Below are 18,462 nucleotides of genomic sequence, written 5' to 3'. Positions count from 1 at the left end.
CTCTAAAACCTAACCATACGCAAATCCTGTAATCTAACCCAAAAACGAACAGCAAATCCTTCAACATCAACATATAACAAAACCAAAACCCTAAAGCCTAATCAAATCCTGTAATTTATCCCTTAAACAAAAACCAAACCCTAAAGCCTAACCAAACCCTGTAATATAACCTTAAATCCTAAAACCTAACCCTAAACAAACAAAAAACAAAGCCTAAGCAAATCCTGTACTCTAACCCTTTAACAAAGAACAAACCATAAAGCCTAATCCTAACCCTGAAATCGAACCCTAAAAAAACAAAACATAAAACCTCCCATTTTTTCATTTCTCATTCTGAGGCCGTCACTGTTTATCAGTGTTAAAAGCGAGGATAACCAGATGGTGGAAACATTGAAACGTTCCTTGTTTATAGGCTACCTGTAATACACTTTTTATAAATGTATTGACATGTTGTCGTGTAGGCTTTTTAACTGTATTATTCTTTATATTTGTATACCTTCTAATCTTCACACGGTATTTACCAGGCCTTTGTGAATTTCTTCTGAGGTAAGATAAGTGAATGACCTTGAGAATTTCGACAATAAGAAAGAAAGTCTTCATTCTACTGAGGCATAGCAGACAATCTTGACGATTGTGAATACAAACAGTATTTTGCATTGGTTAAATTTATATACCATTTAAAAAAGTGTACAACAGCTCCAGTGTAAAAAGTTACCCGAATTGATCTTAGAGAAGGCAATAAAGGCAATGAATGCTTAGAGAAGGCAAATCATTATCGTTAAACACTGTTAGGGAAGATATTCACAGCTTTCCACCGCAATAAAATCGTTAGCGTGGCGCTTGTTTATGAAGAAGGCAGGTCTAAATTCACACAATGGCCTCTTCATTCAGACTGCGGCAACAGACTTCTCTTCACAAATCCACCTCTTTAGCCCAAGGACTGCAGCTGTTAATCACAGAGCCAGGTTTGTAGCCGCCTCTTTAAAAAGTGCATGTCCTTGGATACGTGCACATGGAACTGAACTAAACTTTTGTGACATCCGATTGATGGCAGCGCATTTACCATCCTAACACCTGGAGAGACAACGCTGTCTCCTTGTTCTTTATTCACGCACAAAGGGGTCTCAGCTAGTGAATGTTGTCTGCTACTTCATTGAGCAAAGAAAGTGACCCTCGGCCAATAGGAGCAATGCAAACATATTTGACACAAAGCCACACATAAAAGCACATTGAAAAGTTTCTACATTTATAAAAGCGCCATATGAAACGGAGGTACGAGATATGTGGATATTTGAATTCAATGCCCATTGTGTCAAATCTTAAGAATACATTTCGGGTAAATGCTTTCATTTCACTTGGAAGTGGAATTGCCATCAAGGACAGTCCATACTATCGAGGTACATAGATTTGAATGTCGAGCAGGTTTAGTGCCACTGCGTCAGGGACTCCTGACACAAAGACACACAAACTAATCCTCAAAGTAATGCAGAAAACCAAAAGGATGTTTGGTGGCGGCCTGCATATCTTTAACATAAACCATATTTAAACATTACAAATAATGATGTATCAAATTAGTTTTGTGCATATCTGGTTTATCGAGGCTCTTCAACACGTTGACTGAGATTTTGATTTGAACGTCTTTATTCCACATCTCTCCCGCTCTCATATCCACACACAGAGAATTATGTAAATGCTGATCATGAAATACAATAAACCGAGGCATGCCGGAGTCACGGCCCTCAGGGTCCCATAAACCAAATCACTTCCTGTGTCGTTGCAGTGTGGTGAATTCCATCACTTGGAGAAAGAAAATCTAGTTTTTTTTTAATTTGTATCAAATCAGAAAAATCTCAGCGGTGACACACTGTGTATGTTTGCCTGTCTTTGCACGTGTGTGTGTGTGCGTGTCATGGCACGTGTTTGTGTCTTTGCACCCGTGTGTGCGTGTCTTTGCACGAGTGTACGTGTGCATTTGTGTAGGTTAATTTTAGGGGTGGGAATTGATAAGTTATTATCAATATCTCTATGCCATTGTCGATTATCGATCCAATTCCTTCATCAATTCTCTTACCGATTCCTGAGTGGCAAAAAAGGAGTTCTACACAGTCTTCTGCACCAAAAGTAACCATTTTATTTTCTACATGCTGAACAACACCATGACAGGATGTAGAGTAGAAAGAAAATAGTCTAAATAAATGAAGACTGTTTCAATAAATAAGTAATAAAAATAACAGGAAGACATTTAACAATTGAAAATGCTAAATTATGATTTAACACTGCTTTTCTTAAAAAGGATATTGTAAATGAAGTAACAGTTGACATACACAAGTCCACTTTAGAAAAATGGTCATGTAGGCCTAGATAAAGCTTTTATATACATATTGATGATTTAACTTGAGAAACTTTAAGCTTAACTGTAAGCTTAAGCCAGATGTCATTAAATTATAGTTTAACACTCCTTTTCTAAAAAGGGATATAAAATGTAAACGAAACAGTGAACATACGTAAGGATGTAAGCCTTTCACAACGAACTTGGTCACCGCCCGGTGTCATTCGTGCATCTTCTCCTCCTTCCACCTAGCTCCTGGACCCTGAGCAGCTAGCGTGAAAGGGGCAACTTTAGCCGATCGTCAACGAAGGACATAGTGGATCCTGTTTGACTCGTATGCAGGCTTTTGAACACATGGCATTCTTGGCACTTAATTCCATGCTGGGTAGACAAATGTTTTAGCATTTTGCTGGTATTTGCACCCTTACACGATATTACAGCATTGCACTGATTACACACGGCAGCATTTTCATCGCGTTTGGTGAAACGGAGCCAGACTTTGGATCGCTTCCTCCTCTCAATGACGCCGCCTTGTTGTTTGAACTTCAGTCATCGGCGCGAGCGCAGGGTCGTCGCAGAGAGAGTGCCGCAATCAATGTACCGCGACGCAAAATTTCGAGTAAACCCGGAAAACGTGGTGCGGAATCGTTAAGAATAATCGATAACGTAGAATTCTGATGGAATTGGTTAGTTGGAGCCAGTTCTGAGTACAAACCGGTTCTCGATTCCCACCCCTAGTTCATGTGCATCTTTGCGCGAGTGCGTGTGTGCGCGCCAGAATTCATGTGCGGGCGCGTACTCACTCTTGGCTGCCAGTTCTCGTACTGCTTCTGCAGGTTGGCTCCGATGGTCTCCAGGGCCTTCTGGGGACTCATCGACAGAGGATCTGGCAGACGGCACAAAAAGTGTAAACACAGCATGACCGTGCAAAGCGCCCTCACCCCAGCGCTGCAGTTCTCCCTGCATCACAACAACACCAGACTGTGGACCAAAGCTCGCCGAGAACCACACCAATGCATTATTCAGAAGGAAGACTTTGGTTAGATGAGTGCAGAGAAAACGTCTCATGACTTGGTGGCTAAATCCTAACATGACTCAAAACCTCGATTTGCAACCATAATAGCGGGTACCACAGACACTGAACAATTCACAACAGCTTTGCGTTATACAACGCGACATGGAGCCGCGCTTATTCCAATATTGTTTCCTCCTTGGTAAGCCACAGCCCTAGAACAATTGCCCAAACGCACGGGAAGAAAGAGGAAATCAATTGGGCTGAAGGGATTGCAGTATATGGATGGGGCGTGTATCAAATTCTCCTCAGTAGGCAGAGAATAACGTATTGACAGAATAGCGGGGGATATTGATACTCTTTATGCAGAGACAATTAAACCACTGCTGAGATGATGAATTGAAGCCTCGTTTTGAGAATATGCATCATTTCCACAACAAGGGGGTTTTGAGTGTGTGTGTGTGTGTGTGTGTGTGTGTGTGTGTGTGTGCAACATTATTGCAGACACAACCGTATTGTTGAGCCCTGTGATTCACATATTCATTCATATGCGCTGGGTTCAATACCCAATATCATCAGAATGTTCTTTCGGCACAATTTTCTTAAGCACTAGGTACGAGCAAATGCAGAGAACTCTAGAAAAGTTGAACCCTTGATATAAACGGTCTCGAGGGACATGGAGGAAGAGTCCCTTCTCTAAAGAGACTACTTCCTCCTTTGTCTGTGCTTTGTCTGTCAGGAATTCGATACTTCAGAGGTTCTTGTTGGGATAAACTTCCTGCACATTACGTTTACTTCAAATTCAACAACTTTGCACTATAACAGTGGGCCTGAAATTCTTCTGACAAATACATTTTGCTGTGTTTATTTCCTCCCCTTCATTCAGTTTTGCATGCATACATATTTTAGACGTTAGATTAAATTAAATCACGTAAAGAAAATGATATGATGAGATCGGAAAGCTGGCAAGATGATATATGACATAGATATGCATATATTGACCCTACATAAATAAGTTGAGTGAGTCATTCATGTTCTCACCTATCCAGCACTCCAGCCTGGCACAAGGGGAGGTCTTCACCACGTCGGGGGGGTCCACTCCCACGTTGAGACACAGCACCAAGGCCACGCTCACCGTCTTCATCTGGAGGAGACACAACCGACCACAATAATCTCAGAATAACATTAACAAGCACTTCATGGACGGATCAGGACACAAGCCAAGTAAGCAGATGATGTTAGGGTACAGTTTGAGATTGATGACTTCATCCCACTTGGCCAGACTTGGGTTAGTTGTTGCGTTTCGTAACGAGGGAGTAGAGCTGAATGTACGTCTACATTCCTGCCCTGCCCTGCTTGAAGCAGGAGGCTGCAGATAAATTGCAGTGTGCCTCCCAAGCTGTACTGCTCCTGGACCAACAGTGTGTCTCTGTCACTTGTATATAGGTTAGTAGTGTCTCCAAGTCTGCTGGAGCCCGGTGTAGCCCAGAAACGGAAGCCCACCGGGATAGAGACAGGGTCGGGTAAACAATCTCTGAAACAGAACAACCATCGATTCTCCGGGCCCGGATCACACGGACGCGGACGCACACGCGCACGCACACAGGTTCCTTCAGCGCTGGCCAAATACGGTGAATAAAAAACAGCAGTACTCAAGTACACCCAGAAAGACGGAAACGTTTAGCATGTTTCCTTAAGCCCAACAAGCTTCCAAGCTGCCTTACATATGCACTCCACTTATCGCTTATGCTCACAAAATATCAGGCGGTCTGGGATAATATTTCACTCAAGTAATGACATCGATATCCACTGAAAAAAACAGATCAGTCTCACTGAGTCTTCATTGCGTGACAGGAGACCGTTTTTAAGCACCCAAGCTCCATAAAGCATCCGCAGTCCTTCAGCTGCCTCCTCGGCGATTTGGCATTGACTACCAATGCAATGGCAAAACCCATTTGGGCCTAAAAAAATTTTTGTTTGGTTCCGGTTTCCGACCGACCCTGTCAATTTATGTGCGACCCAAATTATTTTATGAGTTCTATAAAAAAAAAAATATTTTTTTTTTTATGTAATTACGTTTTGGTACAGCACCTCTATAATTACGTTTTGGTACAGCACCTCTTCATTCTGTACAAGGATGAGCGAATTATCTCGTTTTTAAATGAAAACAACCTACCTATCATTCGCTGCCGCTGGAAAAAATAAAATAAAAAAATAAAATAAATTCCCTACCTACCCATGACCTCAACTGACAACCAACAGGAACCAAACTTTTTTTTTTTTTTAGGCCCTGTCTCCTTGCTGTGCCAACCAGCCCCATACTGACAATCAAGAACACCCCTGCGTTCCAACACCTACCCATACAACCATGGTAGTTAGCATGCCAGAAAAAGCTGTAGCATGTCCAAAAACGTAGTATAGAAAATGCGCTACGCCAGAAATACCAGGATGTTATACTACATCCTCTGCAGCAGAAGATACGTCACATCGACTGAGACAACGATACTCGCTGGGTGGCACTACAGGTGTGCTCATCAGTGGAATCACGGGTAACTGATACTGTACCGCAGAGACTAATGAGTTTAGCTGAAGTAAAAAGAAAAAGTACAACTCATCGATATCCTCCGTTGTTCCTGGGTGTGCGTCATGCTGAAGATTACCTCACGTTATTTTCATGCTGCATCACTATGACGACCTTGACATTGAGGGGGGAGGGGGGGGGGGTGCTATCTTCAGCTGATATCTGCAGTGGAAAATGAGGTACCTTGGGACCAAAGCAAGTTGAGAAGAGATGAGCCAGGCATCAGGCAATGTATAAAAGCCATAAGCTATTTTTATTTTCGCGTGATTTGTTTTTTCGCAATTCAGCGAACGCACGCACACGCGCGCGCGCACACGCGTGCACACGCACACGCACACGCATGCACAGACGCTTGAAGGTTCGTCATCCGGTCAGAAATAGACCTTCGCCGGGTGACTCGCACCGCCTGACAATCATCCACAAATCCCTGGACCAGTCGGGCCAAACCATGAAGGTCTGCCTAGCTTTACTTTGGACAGGTGTGACTTCCAACACAGGTTATAAGGGGCTGATGGGGTTTGCTTTCCTCCAACTCTGTGACTCAGGACCCTTGTGTATCCTGTGCCTGACGTCCAGACTCCAGAGCGGATGTCAGTTATGTTCCCCACATTATGGGCGGGCAGGGTCATGATTCTGTGATGTCAAATGTTGAGGAACACAAGGTTCGGATATAACAGCATTTAATACGAGCGTCCTGTAATCAAGATAGGCCTCACAGTCCATGTCACAAAAAATCGCTTCATTGCTCAATTATTCCACAGTGCACCGCTGCGGAAAGCAGGTTTTAGATTAATTTTTGGTCATTTCTGGCATCGACGTGCCGCCATGTGGACATAGTTTGTGCCCAGTTTCATGGAGCATGGCAATCAATGCCCAGGTCGATACCAGGTAATCGGCAAGGTCTTGGCCAGGGGAAGAGAGTTACATCACCAGGTGCTGGTGCAACAGCTCGCTAAAGTCTGCCAAAGTAGATTTGCCAAACCAGAAAGTGTTCTTAGCCATCATCTGCTTTTGTGCACTCTGGGCTCCAATTAGCCCCGAGGTCAAAAGCAAACTCTTTCGACGCATTATGAGATTTGTAAAAGTTGGAAAGATTGCAGTCTGTTGCCGGGGGGATGTTGCAATATGAGGCCGTCTGCCGCCTTTCTCACCTGCTGTCCCTCACCTTCACACGACAGTACCCAAACACACACACGTCGCACACTACACGATAATTACTGTGTGTTCAGTGGGTATGAGGATTTACCGATGAAGAACGGTAGCAATAAATGATACCAACAAGAATTGTGTGGACCGCTTTCTCAACTTGCAAAACAACAATTTGTCTATTCATTATTCTATTCAGTATTTTAACAAACAGTTTCATCCAAAATCAATTGCCATTTTATATCAACATGTATATGCACACTATGGGTGTAACACACACACACGCTCTCACTTACACACACGCTCTCACTTACACACACGCTCTCACACACACACACACACACACACACACACACACACACACACACACACACACACACACACACACACACACACACACACACACACACACACACACACACAGTGTTCTGGAAGTCTATCCTCCAGTGTGTGTGTTCTTTTTTTTGCACAATGGCCACATGACCTTTTTTGTGGTGTGGATTTCATAAATAGTCCTATTCCTTTTCAAACCTAAGGTTGTGAGAACCTTTATCACTTAACATAGGCCCCGTCCACACGGAGCCGATTCTTTGGGGAAACCTTGTGCATTTCGGCCGGACGGAGCCGGCGAATCCGTTGCCCGAAACCTCACATTTCTGAAACCATGTCCGAGGGTGGTTTCAAATCTATCCGGACCTTTGCGGTTTCGTGTTAGGATTCGTGTGGACGCCTGAAACGCAAACGATGCCGTCATCAGCCCCCCACTAGCTGGGCGACGTCTGAGTTGCGTTGAAGTTTTTATTTATTATTTTATTTGTATTCTTTTTGTAGCTTTAAATACAGCCCCTTGATACATGTAATTACTAACTGTACATAAAAAAGTATTTCTGCTCAATTTAAAAGGTTGAATCTCACCGTGACTGAATGTTTGCATACAGCGCGCAGGCTGTATGCACGCACAGGTTTGATGCGCCTTGCGCCTCGAATATTTACTGCGGTTTCGCAATGAATCCGTCGTAACAGACATATTCTCGAACCGCATAAAACGAAAAACCAGATCATTTTCGCCCGTTTCGGCTCCGTGGACGGGGCCTTAGTTCTTAACCAAGTAGGTGATGCCGCTGCCGCAAAGAGGTTTGAAGACGGTTGAAAAACAGTGGACCTAAACTAATTGACATAAAACAACCAAAGCCCAATAGTTGTTATCGTCATCATTGAAGAGTTCAAAGAGTATATTTAAGAGTTGTGGATGATACAAAAGACCACATATTGTTATTTTGGTTTAACATAAATATGATAACATTAGAATTCATCCTAATCAAGACAGACAATGGTCAACATATAGTTTCCCTATTCACTTGATGATTTTGTAGCCTATATTATATTTAATGATCAGGCGTTCACGCATATAGTCTTGAGGACTCACAGGTAGAACTGAGAGGGGAAAGGGGAAGGGAAACAAAAATTAAGAAAGAAAGACAAATCAAGAGTAATAGCAAAAGCATCCATAAATAAAATACATTTAATGTTAACAAATTATTAATGAAGGTTCAATGAAAATGTTATTGAGGAAGAACCTCATCACTCTCATCCCTTAGCCTATACGGAATTTCTAAGAGTGAGAAAGAGAGTGAGTAAGTGTCGTCAGTCCGGTATCATGACGAAGCTAAATAAAGCCACGACCTCTCTTCCACAGGCCAAAGGAAAAGGTCACTATGCTAGTCCCACTCAACTGTGGAAAGAGTGTCCGCACACACATTCTCTGTCCATCACCTTCCCCTACTCATTTCCTCCTAACCTAGTAGCTTGACCTTCTTACCAGTAGATTTTACACCAGTGTTTCCCCCAGCACTGTAAAAATATTTTATGTATATTTTTTTATTATGCATTAACAAAGTACAAAACTGTCGTGGGGAAAGAAAACATACTCCCCCCCCCCCCCCCGGAAGGGGTTTCACTAGGGGCAAAATACCCCCAAGGGACCACCTTGACTAAGACATTTCCTGGGGGAAACACCGTACACAAATAGGTTCAAAACCCTAATCAACCCTACATACTAGGGGTGTAACGGTACACAAAAGTCACGGTTCGGTACGTACCTCAGATTTGAAGTCACGGTACGGTACGTAGTTAAGGGGGAAATGAAAGAAACTGCTTGTTTGTCAACAACGGAGAATGGCCGTAGATCAGCAGCAATGAAAACACCAATAAACTTGGTTATGGCATTTGCATTTCTGAATTCCCAGACAGGGGTTGTTGAAATAGCGTCGTGAGCTGGGTTTGCACAGCTCGTTGTTTTTTTTCCACAGCAACGGTGATAGTAACACCTGGATGGTGCCTTTTCAAATGTGTGTGCATGTTAAAGTGCTGCACGTAGAGTTTTAAATTCCGCATCGCGAAACAAGGCTTTACATTCGCCATATTAACGCCATGTACGCCACACTTACGCACCGCGGTCCACCTCTGTAACCACCCAGAAGTGCCTGTACCGTGACGGTTCGGTTAAAAACACGGGTATCGTAACACCCCTACTACATACGTAACCAACTATTTCTACCGCTGGCTGAATAACAGTGCTCACACACACCACCTGTTCCATCACATGAGCTGTCACACGGGCGTGTAGCTCAGCTACATCTGGGGCGGAGCGGTGCTGCAGAAAAAGACCTTTACTACCGATATCAGCCCCACGACATGGACCCCATTAGGGATGAGGGACTGTGCTCTGGCCTTTAACACATCAACAGTGGAAAGGACAGCGAGCCTTGGGGATGTGTTAAGGCCAAAGTTCTGTGTTAGAATAAAAGGCCGTTGTGGGCCGGCGCGGGGAAAAAATGTCAGACGGATGTGTGTTGAATATCTGCGGGCAGAGGGCAAGGGGGGGGAAAAAAACACAATAACAGTTTTACAGAGGTTAGGCTTCTGTTGAGGAACATCGAAAGATATTCCTGGGATATTGTAAGGGAGTGACTGATGGGGCTTGAAGGTTCGGCTTTGGAGCAGACGTTTTGCTGCCCAAAAAGACCTGAGTATTCTATTTTGGCAATGGCCGAAGTCGCCTAATTATATGTCTTTACTAGGTCCTCTTGCCTCCATTCTCTTGCCTCTCTTGCCTGTCTTGTCTAGGTCCTCTTGCCTCCTAGGTCCTCTTGCCTCCATTCATGTCTAATAAATGTATATTCTTACACCAGCTCTAATTGGTCTAAATCCAGGTACTGCAATATATGTGATGCATTTTGATGGACACTTGGAGTGAGATAACCTAGAACCAATGAGTAAACACAGCCCTAGGCCCAGTCTAACCTTCAACCCGGGCAGATTGAATTAATCAAATTGAGCTCCATTGATTGGATCAGTGTCAGAGGTGGATCCGGCGACATTGGATTGGCGTGCAACATACTAGACATCACTCCAGCACCGCTGGCAGCTCAATGGAGACGCAAAGATGATTTACACTGTATGATAAAGAGCATGGATGAATTGATGCTTTGCCTGCCTGTCCAATGATGGTAAGTAATAACACAGCTGATGATCATTTACACATGAAGAGACGGATGGAGGGGTAGAACTGTTCAGTCCCATCTCATCATCACATCAGATGTCACTCACATTAATCCTGTGCATGCGTCAGCTGATTTAACACATACATTCTGACGCCTGTGTATATAACCAGTATTAAGTTAATATGTTATGTTTATTATGACATGTCAATAAATGTCAACATTTATTCCCTCTAAAATAATTCGCATACGTTTCTAGCCCGGCATATATTTTAACTGGTAACAGACGGGTAGTATGTTACAAAGCTCCTCTGGGCGCTAGCTACCACCAGGCTGTCCGCTTAGCATGTGTCAGGGTGTTCACTGTGGGTGCAACGGTGAAATGAATGAAAACAAGCAGCCGTAAGCAACCAGTTTAACCACCACTTACAAAAGATAACCGACATGCCATGCCACGTCAAAAGATAATTGCGAATCTGTCACGACTTGAATACATTTTGAATAAATGTTGTCGGGCCACGCTAAGCAGATAAGAACAACGTGTCTTGTTGCGCTTAACATAAGCCATGCAGAGGCATGAAAGGTAAAGAGGATATATGGATGGATGAGGGTGTAAATCCCTGAGAAAACAGATTGGAGAAGGCTAGAGGGCAGAGGCATTTAAAGAAGCCCTTTCCACTGAGTCAATGCACCATCACGTCAATAACAACAGGTATCTTTATTAATCGTGTGTGTGTGTGTGTGTGTGTGTGTGTGTGTGTGTGTGTGTGTGTGTGTGTGTGTGTGTGTGTGTGTGTGTGTGTGTGTGTGTGTGGATTTGACTATTGAAGTTAATCTAAAAGAGGAAAGTCTCAACTAAATGAGATCGTAATACAGGTCCACTGAGCCTCATGTATTTCCGATAATATCATGAATCCTGGCTCTGGGAGAGACAAGTGCAAGAGAGAAAGGAGACAAACAGAGACAGAGTGACAAAGGTCAAAGGGGAGAGAGGGAGAGGGTTAAAAAAGGAAATGCTGCTGCGTGTCTTAAGACCTCAAGCCTACAAACTATTTGGCCTCATATGCAAACTTTTAATCCAGAGACCAATAAAATAATACATAAAATCAATACGTTTTTGCAAGTATATACTCAAGGTGTCGTAAGCCCACCAATAGCGGGCAATCACTCATAACAAGTACCCATCAGTGCTCACCATAGCTTTGTCCTGAGTTCCTCACAGCTGTCTCCCACCAGCTTGTCATTCTGGGTAAGCTCTTGTGTATAATTGGTGGCCATATTCCAGTCATTAATAAATGGCACATGGTTCTTCAGAGGCCAACCAGGCCGCTGCCCCCCAGCACCTCCCGGTGCAGGGATCAATGGGCTCTGATTATTCCATTAGTGTGGCTGGCAATAAACGAAGGCTATTAAAATAGCATGGCACATCGATCGGCTCCAGGCCTGCTAGTGAGCGCGCAACAGGTCAAGCGTTGGAATTACAGCTCTGACTCGCCACAGGGACTTGCTTCACAAACATACATTATCACACAGGCGAGTCATTACCATGCTGCTTCAGTGAGCTTCAGTCTGTTCAGCTTTAAGAGTTATTTTTGTCGATTTTTCTAGTAGAAAGGTTGTAACGGGGAGATAGAGGCTTTATTATACATGATCCTAAAAGAAAATATTTAACGGATGTTTTCACAAGTTACTCATGCTCATACATGATTTAATTATCATTAAATCATGAATGAGCCTTTGTAACTTGAAACATGCATAGAAATAAATGTATTTTAGGAATGTGAAAATGAGGGTTGAGCAGGCTATAGCATATGATTAAGTTGGAATATCCTCCAAGCTTTTCAAGTACTATAGATGTAAGCCTATGGCCTGCCGTATGATGAGAATAATAATTTGTGGAGTTAAATATAACCAAGGCTTATGTGCATTAATATGTGCAGCTAATTAACACGTTATTTTGAATTGGAAATAATCTGTGATAACATTTTGGATAAGCTTATAGTGCTAGACGTGTTAAGGTCGAGCTCAAATAAAGTAGAGCTGGAAAATAGATACAAACGGTTGACAAGGTGAGATTTTAACTACATTTATTTAGTTTAGTAAAAAACTAACAAATTTAGCTATTGTCATTTTTACACTATAATGTCTACTTTACACATAGTTTCACTTTTGAGAGATTAACCATAAACTAGTAGCCTCCACAACTTTGCCCAAGAACTAATGAAGGCCATCAGATGATAGATAATCTTAAAACCATTCTGGAGAAAGAGCCATGTAAGCACTTTGAGATGAGTTGGCTTCTACAGAGCGCAGTACTAATTTCTTGTTCATTACACCCTGACCTGCAAATCACCGGTAGCTGCAAGCACTTAGACTGAACAAACTAATGTGCAGAGCGAAGGTCCCGCCCCCTTCTCCCACTCTGTGGTCCAATCCAGTTCACGAGGAGTAAATAGCCTGCCAATCACCGGGGAGAAGTGAAGGCGCTAATGATTTCGCACCAGCCGCTCAATAAAGTGGGACTGTGTCAATCACTATTTTTCATCTTGATGGCTTCCTTTTGCCAATGATCAGGGCAGCCCATTATTGGTTAAGGGGAGGTATGTGCCGTCAAACCCAGAACCGTTCGGAGCTGGACCTGACCTTCTTTACAGTAATGATGGCCATTCCACCTCCCAGAAGCTGTTTTCACACCAATGTGCCAAACAGCCTCTCCTACGCATACACACCGTCGTAGAACGGAAATGCACACATGCGACTAAATTCACAGAAAATTACCATAAACAGATGCACCCTTGCAAATGTTTGTACATTTAGGAACAGAGCCACACAATTGTGACACGAATCGCTTTTGTTGACCTTTATCCACTCAAAGCGAGCGGCATGATGTGTGTGCGTGTGCGTGTGTGTACACTAGAGTAGACTGATTTCCCAGGGTGCAGGGTATCATTCCTGTCCTACTCAATAGACCCATCAGTGGAGCTCTGACTATCCTAACTGTTGGAATAGCAGCTAGCTCTGGAAAGCACTCATTGCTTGCTTTCCATCAGGTTATTACCATCCCCAGGGATTGGTTCCACGATATCCTACTCATTTACAATAGTGTACTTAGAGTAAGATGGCCGAACACTACTAATCATTGTGTTGACTTTGATCGCGATTATGGTATTGGCCTTCCAATACATTTACTGAAATGAGAAGTTATACATAACATACTGTAAATTCAGCATGTAATGAATTACTAAGTTTTGTACAAATCTAGTACCATGGCACACACTCGATTTTAGAATTTCCTTTCAGACACATTGTATTGTGCATTGCAGGAAGGGAGTCATGGAGTGTAGCCATCCGTGGTCCACAGACCACCTCTAACATCGCTGGAGCTGTACTGGCCTTCTAATCCGCACAGTTATTCCTAACACAACCATTATGGATTCCTGCAGTCCGACTGGCTCAGCGGCACAAGCACATTTGACCTCCGTCTTGACTTATTACGTCAGCCGAGACACAACCCTATTTAACAGCCGATGATTGGCTGAAGTTTGCCGCTTTCAACTTCTTCCATTCTCTTGCCCTGACCTTGAATATCCTGTTCACGCATTTCTCTTTTTATTCCACAACTATTTCCACCGTTTTATTCCCCCCCCTTAATACGTCTGCCATCGACTGCACCGGGTATTCTCTCGCTTGTGCGTGGGTGGATGGATACAGGACGACATCCTGACGGATTCTATCCATGTACGACGACAATAAAACACTCACAGATTGAGCTCTCGTCAACCTTTGCACATGCTCGCGTAGGCGTCAACATCTCCCTCAAATTGAGCGGGAAGGATGAACGACGCACAGTAAATACACCTTAATTCGCTAGCGGGTTTCCTCCTCCTCCGACGACGAGGAAACGGGAGATCGGAGCCCGGAGTAGTTCCGCCTTTTAAATCAATATCGGAGACTCATATTTAATGACACGCTTTTACTCAGCCGCGCCCCGGAGCTCCACACGCCCCGCGCCGTAACCCCGGCCATGTCTGAGCAGCGCGGTCGGCGGCGTTAAAATGTCATTCTGCTGGATGTCTACCCCAGGAGCCGAGGAGGACGAGCCAGTGCGGGTTATGTATGACTGTGTGGCACCTGGCATTATTAGAACTATATCTCTCCATAAGTTCGGGGAGAGGGTATAGTCAGGCAGGCAGCGCGGTGCTGGATCAAAAAGGTACCTTTTACCTTTTATACGAGAGCTGCACGGCAGAGAGACGCGGTATAACCCATTCACCCGGGAAAGGTTTGAGGTAGAGCTGCCATTGGAATAGCACGCATGCCCCGCAGCTAAATGAAATAGTGGGCACAGGAGCGTAGAAATAATAAAGTTTCACAATTCAGTGCACCGCTGGAGCCTTGTTGCCCTGGGATTTATTTGCCCTCAAAGCACAACGCTAATGTCTAGCACGACGCGCGGTCCAATGATAACTCAACAGGTAGAAACTTTACTACCCTGCAACATCACTTTTAAAGGTGATCCATAATGAATACGTTGGACTCAAATGTACTGGAGCTTTCAAATTCGACATCAGGAGATACAATCACTCCTAGGAAACAAGCGATGGACCCATCAATTGAAACGAGGAGAAAGCCCAACCCCATGAAGAGCTCCGATCCAACAAGGCGGGCCATTACCAAACGACTAAACTACTAAAGTAAGACCGTTACCCTTAGTATTACAGGTAAGTACTACACAGGTACTACACTTTAATAGTTTAGTTAAATTAAACTATTAGTTTATTTTAGTTAAACTAAACTATTAGTGTTTAGTTGAGTTCAACTAAACTATTAAGTGCTGGGCCAAGGTGGATGAAGACAAAACAGCAACATATTAATCCTCAAAAGGGATTTATTTACATGACAATATTTGAGTCTTCTTATGTTATCAGCCCACAGGGAGGATCACAGATGATAAAAATGAAACAGAAACGACAACATCCAATTACAGCATTATGAGAACGGGAACCTAGTCACACAAACCAGACTTTAGATTAATAACCCAAAGTCTGACAGGCGACTAGCTCTAATCTGGGTTTAAAGTGTGTTTCACTTTCACTTCTTTTTTTTTCCTTTTCTTTCACTTTCCTTTCAACCCAACTCATGTGGCTGGATCTATAAGTATGTCATTCGCTAACGGCAAAAACAATCTGTTTCAAATCAACGTGCAAACTGGCCACAGAAGAAAATAAACATCCTTCTTAAAAATCCCCTTCTGGGCACTTTGTCCACTCTCTTCAGTAGAAGATATCAGTAGCAAAACATCAATTAGTAACTTTCAGTTTTTGGTTTCCCAGGATCTACTTCTCACCTAAAAAGATCTGCAATAACATAGTAGGATTGCTGGTTCCGAGGTTAAAATAACCATGATCCCACATGACATTTCTGCATGATAGACCTCTTGCTTCTTCTATTCACGCCTGCTGTGGGGTTTTCATGTGGAGGAAGTATAAACCAAATGCTAATTTTGCCTTATTTGAAATCTCAAACCTGAAAGATTGAATTATAAATCACTACAATTCTGAAGTAGTGAGTCACGCACATAATTGCATTTTCATTTGTATACAAACTACCATTACATTCCTGAAAAAATTAACACAGCGTACCGTGCAGGGCTCGCCAATGAGACCTAAAGAATTATATGATATATATTATATTATTAGATTCCCTTTGGAATTCACTCCCCTCCAACACACAAAGCCTCTCTTCTTTCAAATCTGCACACAAAATATACCTTTTTACACTAGCCTTCCCCACCCAACTCCCAACTTCATCTTCATGTTTAACCTCTGTTTTTCTTTTAATCCTAGTCTGTTTTAATATATGTCTGTAACATAGTTTAGATAGGGCAATATATAAAGCGTCGTAGAGTACCATATTAAGCGCTATATACATTTAATTTACTATTATTATTATTATTAAAGACATGCAATGCCCGTATAAAACAGCACCTCCCAAAACGACCCAAACAATGGAGGAAAAGAGAAGAAAATTACCCGGTCTTTCATCCTCCAGCTCTGTGCCAGGGCCTTGGAGCCCTCAATCTTCTCCGAGTGGCGTTTCTTCATGAAGGCCAAGGGGAGCTTCCAGTCACTGAGGTCGGGCTCCTCTTCCTCAGCCAGTCCCACAGCCGGTGAATGCAAATCCACGTCCATTTTCATTAAGGCCCTGTAGGGAGAGTACCACAGAGGGTTATTCTCACTGCCACTTGTGGAATACGTATGGATAACAATGTTTAGGAAACCCTCCAATCAATGTTTGTTTATGATTGTGACTGAGGTCTGTAACGGATAGGTAAACGCAAATGTTCCGATGTAGCGTCTAAAACATCTGGCAAAATAGTGACAGCTGGTTATGTTGTATGCACTTAAGGGTTTAGAGTAGACGGTAGAGAGACAATTAAATTTGTATCTGACAGGTGACATCAAATATGTAAATAAACCATCAGCCTAAATGTGTTTTAAACCAAAAACAAATGCCCAGTCTGCCCTAAATTAATTCATATCAATCCAATTTAGTCATAAAACCTTCATTTAAATTGTAAATCAAAATAGGTTAACATTCCCTGTTACACCTGGAAACTGTTTTGACTTATCTCCACGTGTTTTAACTCCTTATCGTAACACACACACACACTTTTCGCAATCAGACAAGTGGAGTATCCTCAATACAACTTGTGTGTACAAAGGCAGCCGCTAATAGGTGAGCTCCACTCGCTGATCTGACAGCTCCGAGCGTCACGTTAACGATCACACTGCGCCTGCAATGCAGCGTGTCCGCATGTCCGAGCAGCACTATGCAAAGAATGTCTGGAACCAACGCAACAACACAACTCAAGACACATATGGAGCAATGGGCGCTTCGTATGGGAAGGCAAATGCAGCGTTCAGACCTTGGCAGTGCGGTGCGGTTCTCTATCGGGATGGGGGGACCTCGTCGCGTTCTCACGATGACAGACACGGTCGCACAGACAATTCTGCACAAGAAGTTGTACGGTAGCGTCCACAGTCTATAGATGATGTCAAAGCCGTCAAGTCCAAGTTCTACGGGCAGGTGTTTGCAGGGGAACCTGCGGGTCCTCTCCCCACGGCGGTTCGCTACGGGAAGGGGCTCCAGATGAGGCCCATCTTCACACCGACAGTCTGCCACAGCCACGGGAAGGACCGACTCGTGTCACTTTGGGAGTTTGCGGGTTGGTTGTGTCGCTGTGTGTGTTTCGCGTTGTGTGAATTCGTGGTGTTGTGAACGCCAATTCCACCGAAATTCCTGGAAATTTCTCTGGGAGGCACTTCTTCAGCACTTCGGCAAGGGCGCAGCCATCTTGGTATGGACCCAGAATGCATTGCGGCGGCGCGCATGTCAGAGTCGTCAGCAGCGCGGCTGGGCGGCTGACAAATCACAACACAAACAAACCGCAAGGTACCACAATGAATGGTTGGGGGAAAGAAATTATGCCGTTTAAAAAGTAAAAAAGGCGCAATATGTGTATGCATACCGTTTCTCTTTGTGTGAAGTGATATTAAACAGGGCCTGTATAACCCACTAATTGCTAGAGTACTTTAATATTGTTGGCAAATAATAGGGGACCTATCATATTTTATTGCATGGATCTGTTTTTGATTGCTAAAAGTTAATATATATCTTGTTTTATACATTAGGCCTACTTTAAAAAAAAAAAAATCCTTTATTCAAGAGAGGCAAAAAACACCTTCAGAAGTGAAATCCTTATTTGCATGTTAAAATATTTGAAAAATTAGGGCAGAAGTATTTATAATGTGGTCTGCTGCCACACATACTAAAGTTTATTTGGAAAAAGATTCTGCATTCATTCATTGCAATACGGTGGTATTTCCAGCAG

At 43.2% G+C, this 18,462-nt stretch overlaps 1 protein-coding gene across 2 annotated transcripts in view; it reads right to left on the bottom strand.

Annotated features, from left to right (window-relative positions):
* rptor (regulatory associated protein of MTOR, complex 1) overlaps positions 1–17,945 on the bottom strand; it is a 149,205-nt gene extending 131,260 nt beyond the window's left edge. For both annotated transcript variants that reach the window (XM_030352783.1, XM_030352785.1), the window contains exons 1-4: positions 17,497–17,945; positions 16,601–16,772; positions 4,383–4,485; positions 3,133–3,215 (exon numbers count right to left, since the gene is read on the bottom strand). In XM_030352783.1, the coding sequence (XP_030208643.1) occupies positions 3,133–3,215; positions 4,383–4,485; positions 16,601–16,765 (351 nt within the window). In that variant the 5' untranslated portion in view covers positions 16,766–16,772; positions 17,497–17,945. The remainder of the gene's footprint in view (positions 1–3,132; positions 3,216–4,382; positions 4,486–16,600; positions 16,773–17,496) is intronic.
* Between the last annotated feature and the right edge of the window lie 517 nt (positions 17,946–18,462).

The sequence above is a fragment of the Gadus morhua genome, chromosome 3, assembly GCF_902167405.1.
Source record: "Gadus morhua chromosome 3, gadMor3.0, whole genome shotgun sequence".
Classification (NCBI taxonomy): domain Eukaryota; kingdom Metazoa; phylum Chordata; class Actinopteri; order Gadiformes; family Gadidae; genus Gadus; species Gadus morhua.
Note: the sequence above shows the minus strand (reverse complement) of the source record. Positions and strands in the feature narration are given on the sequence as shown.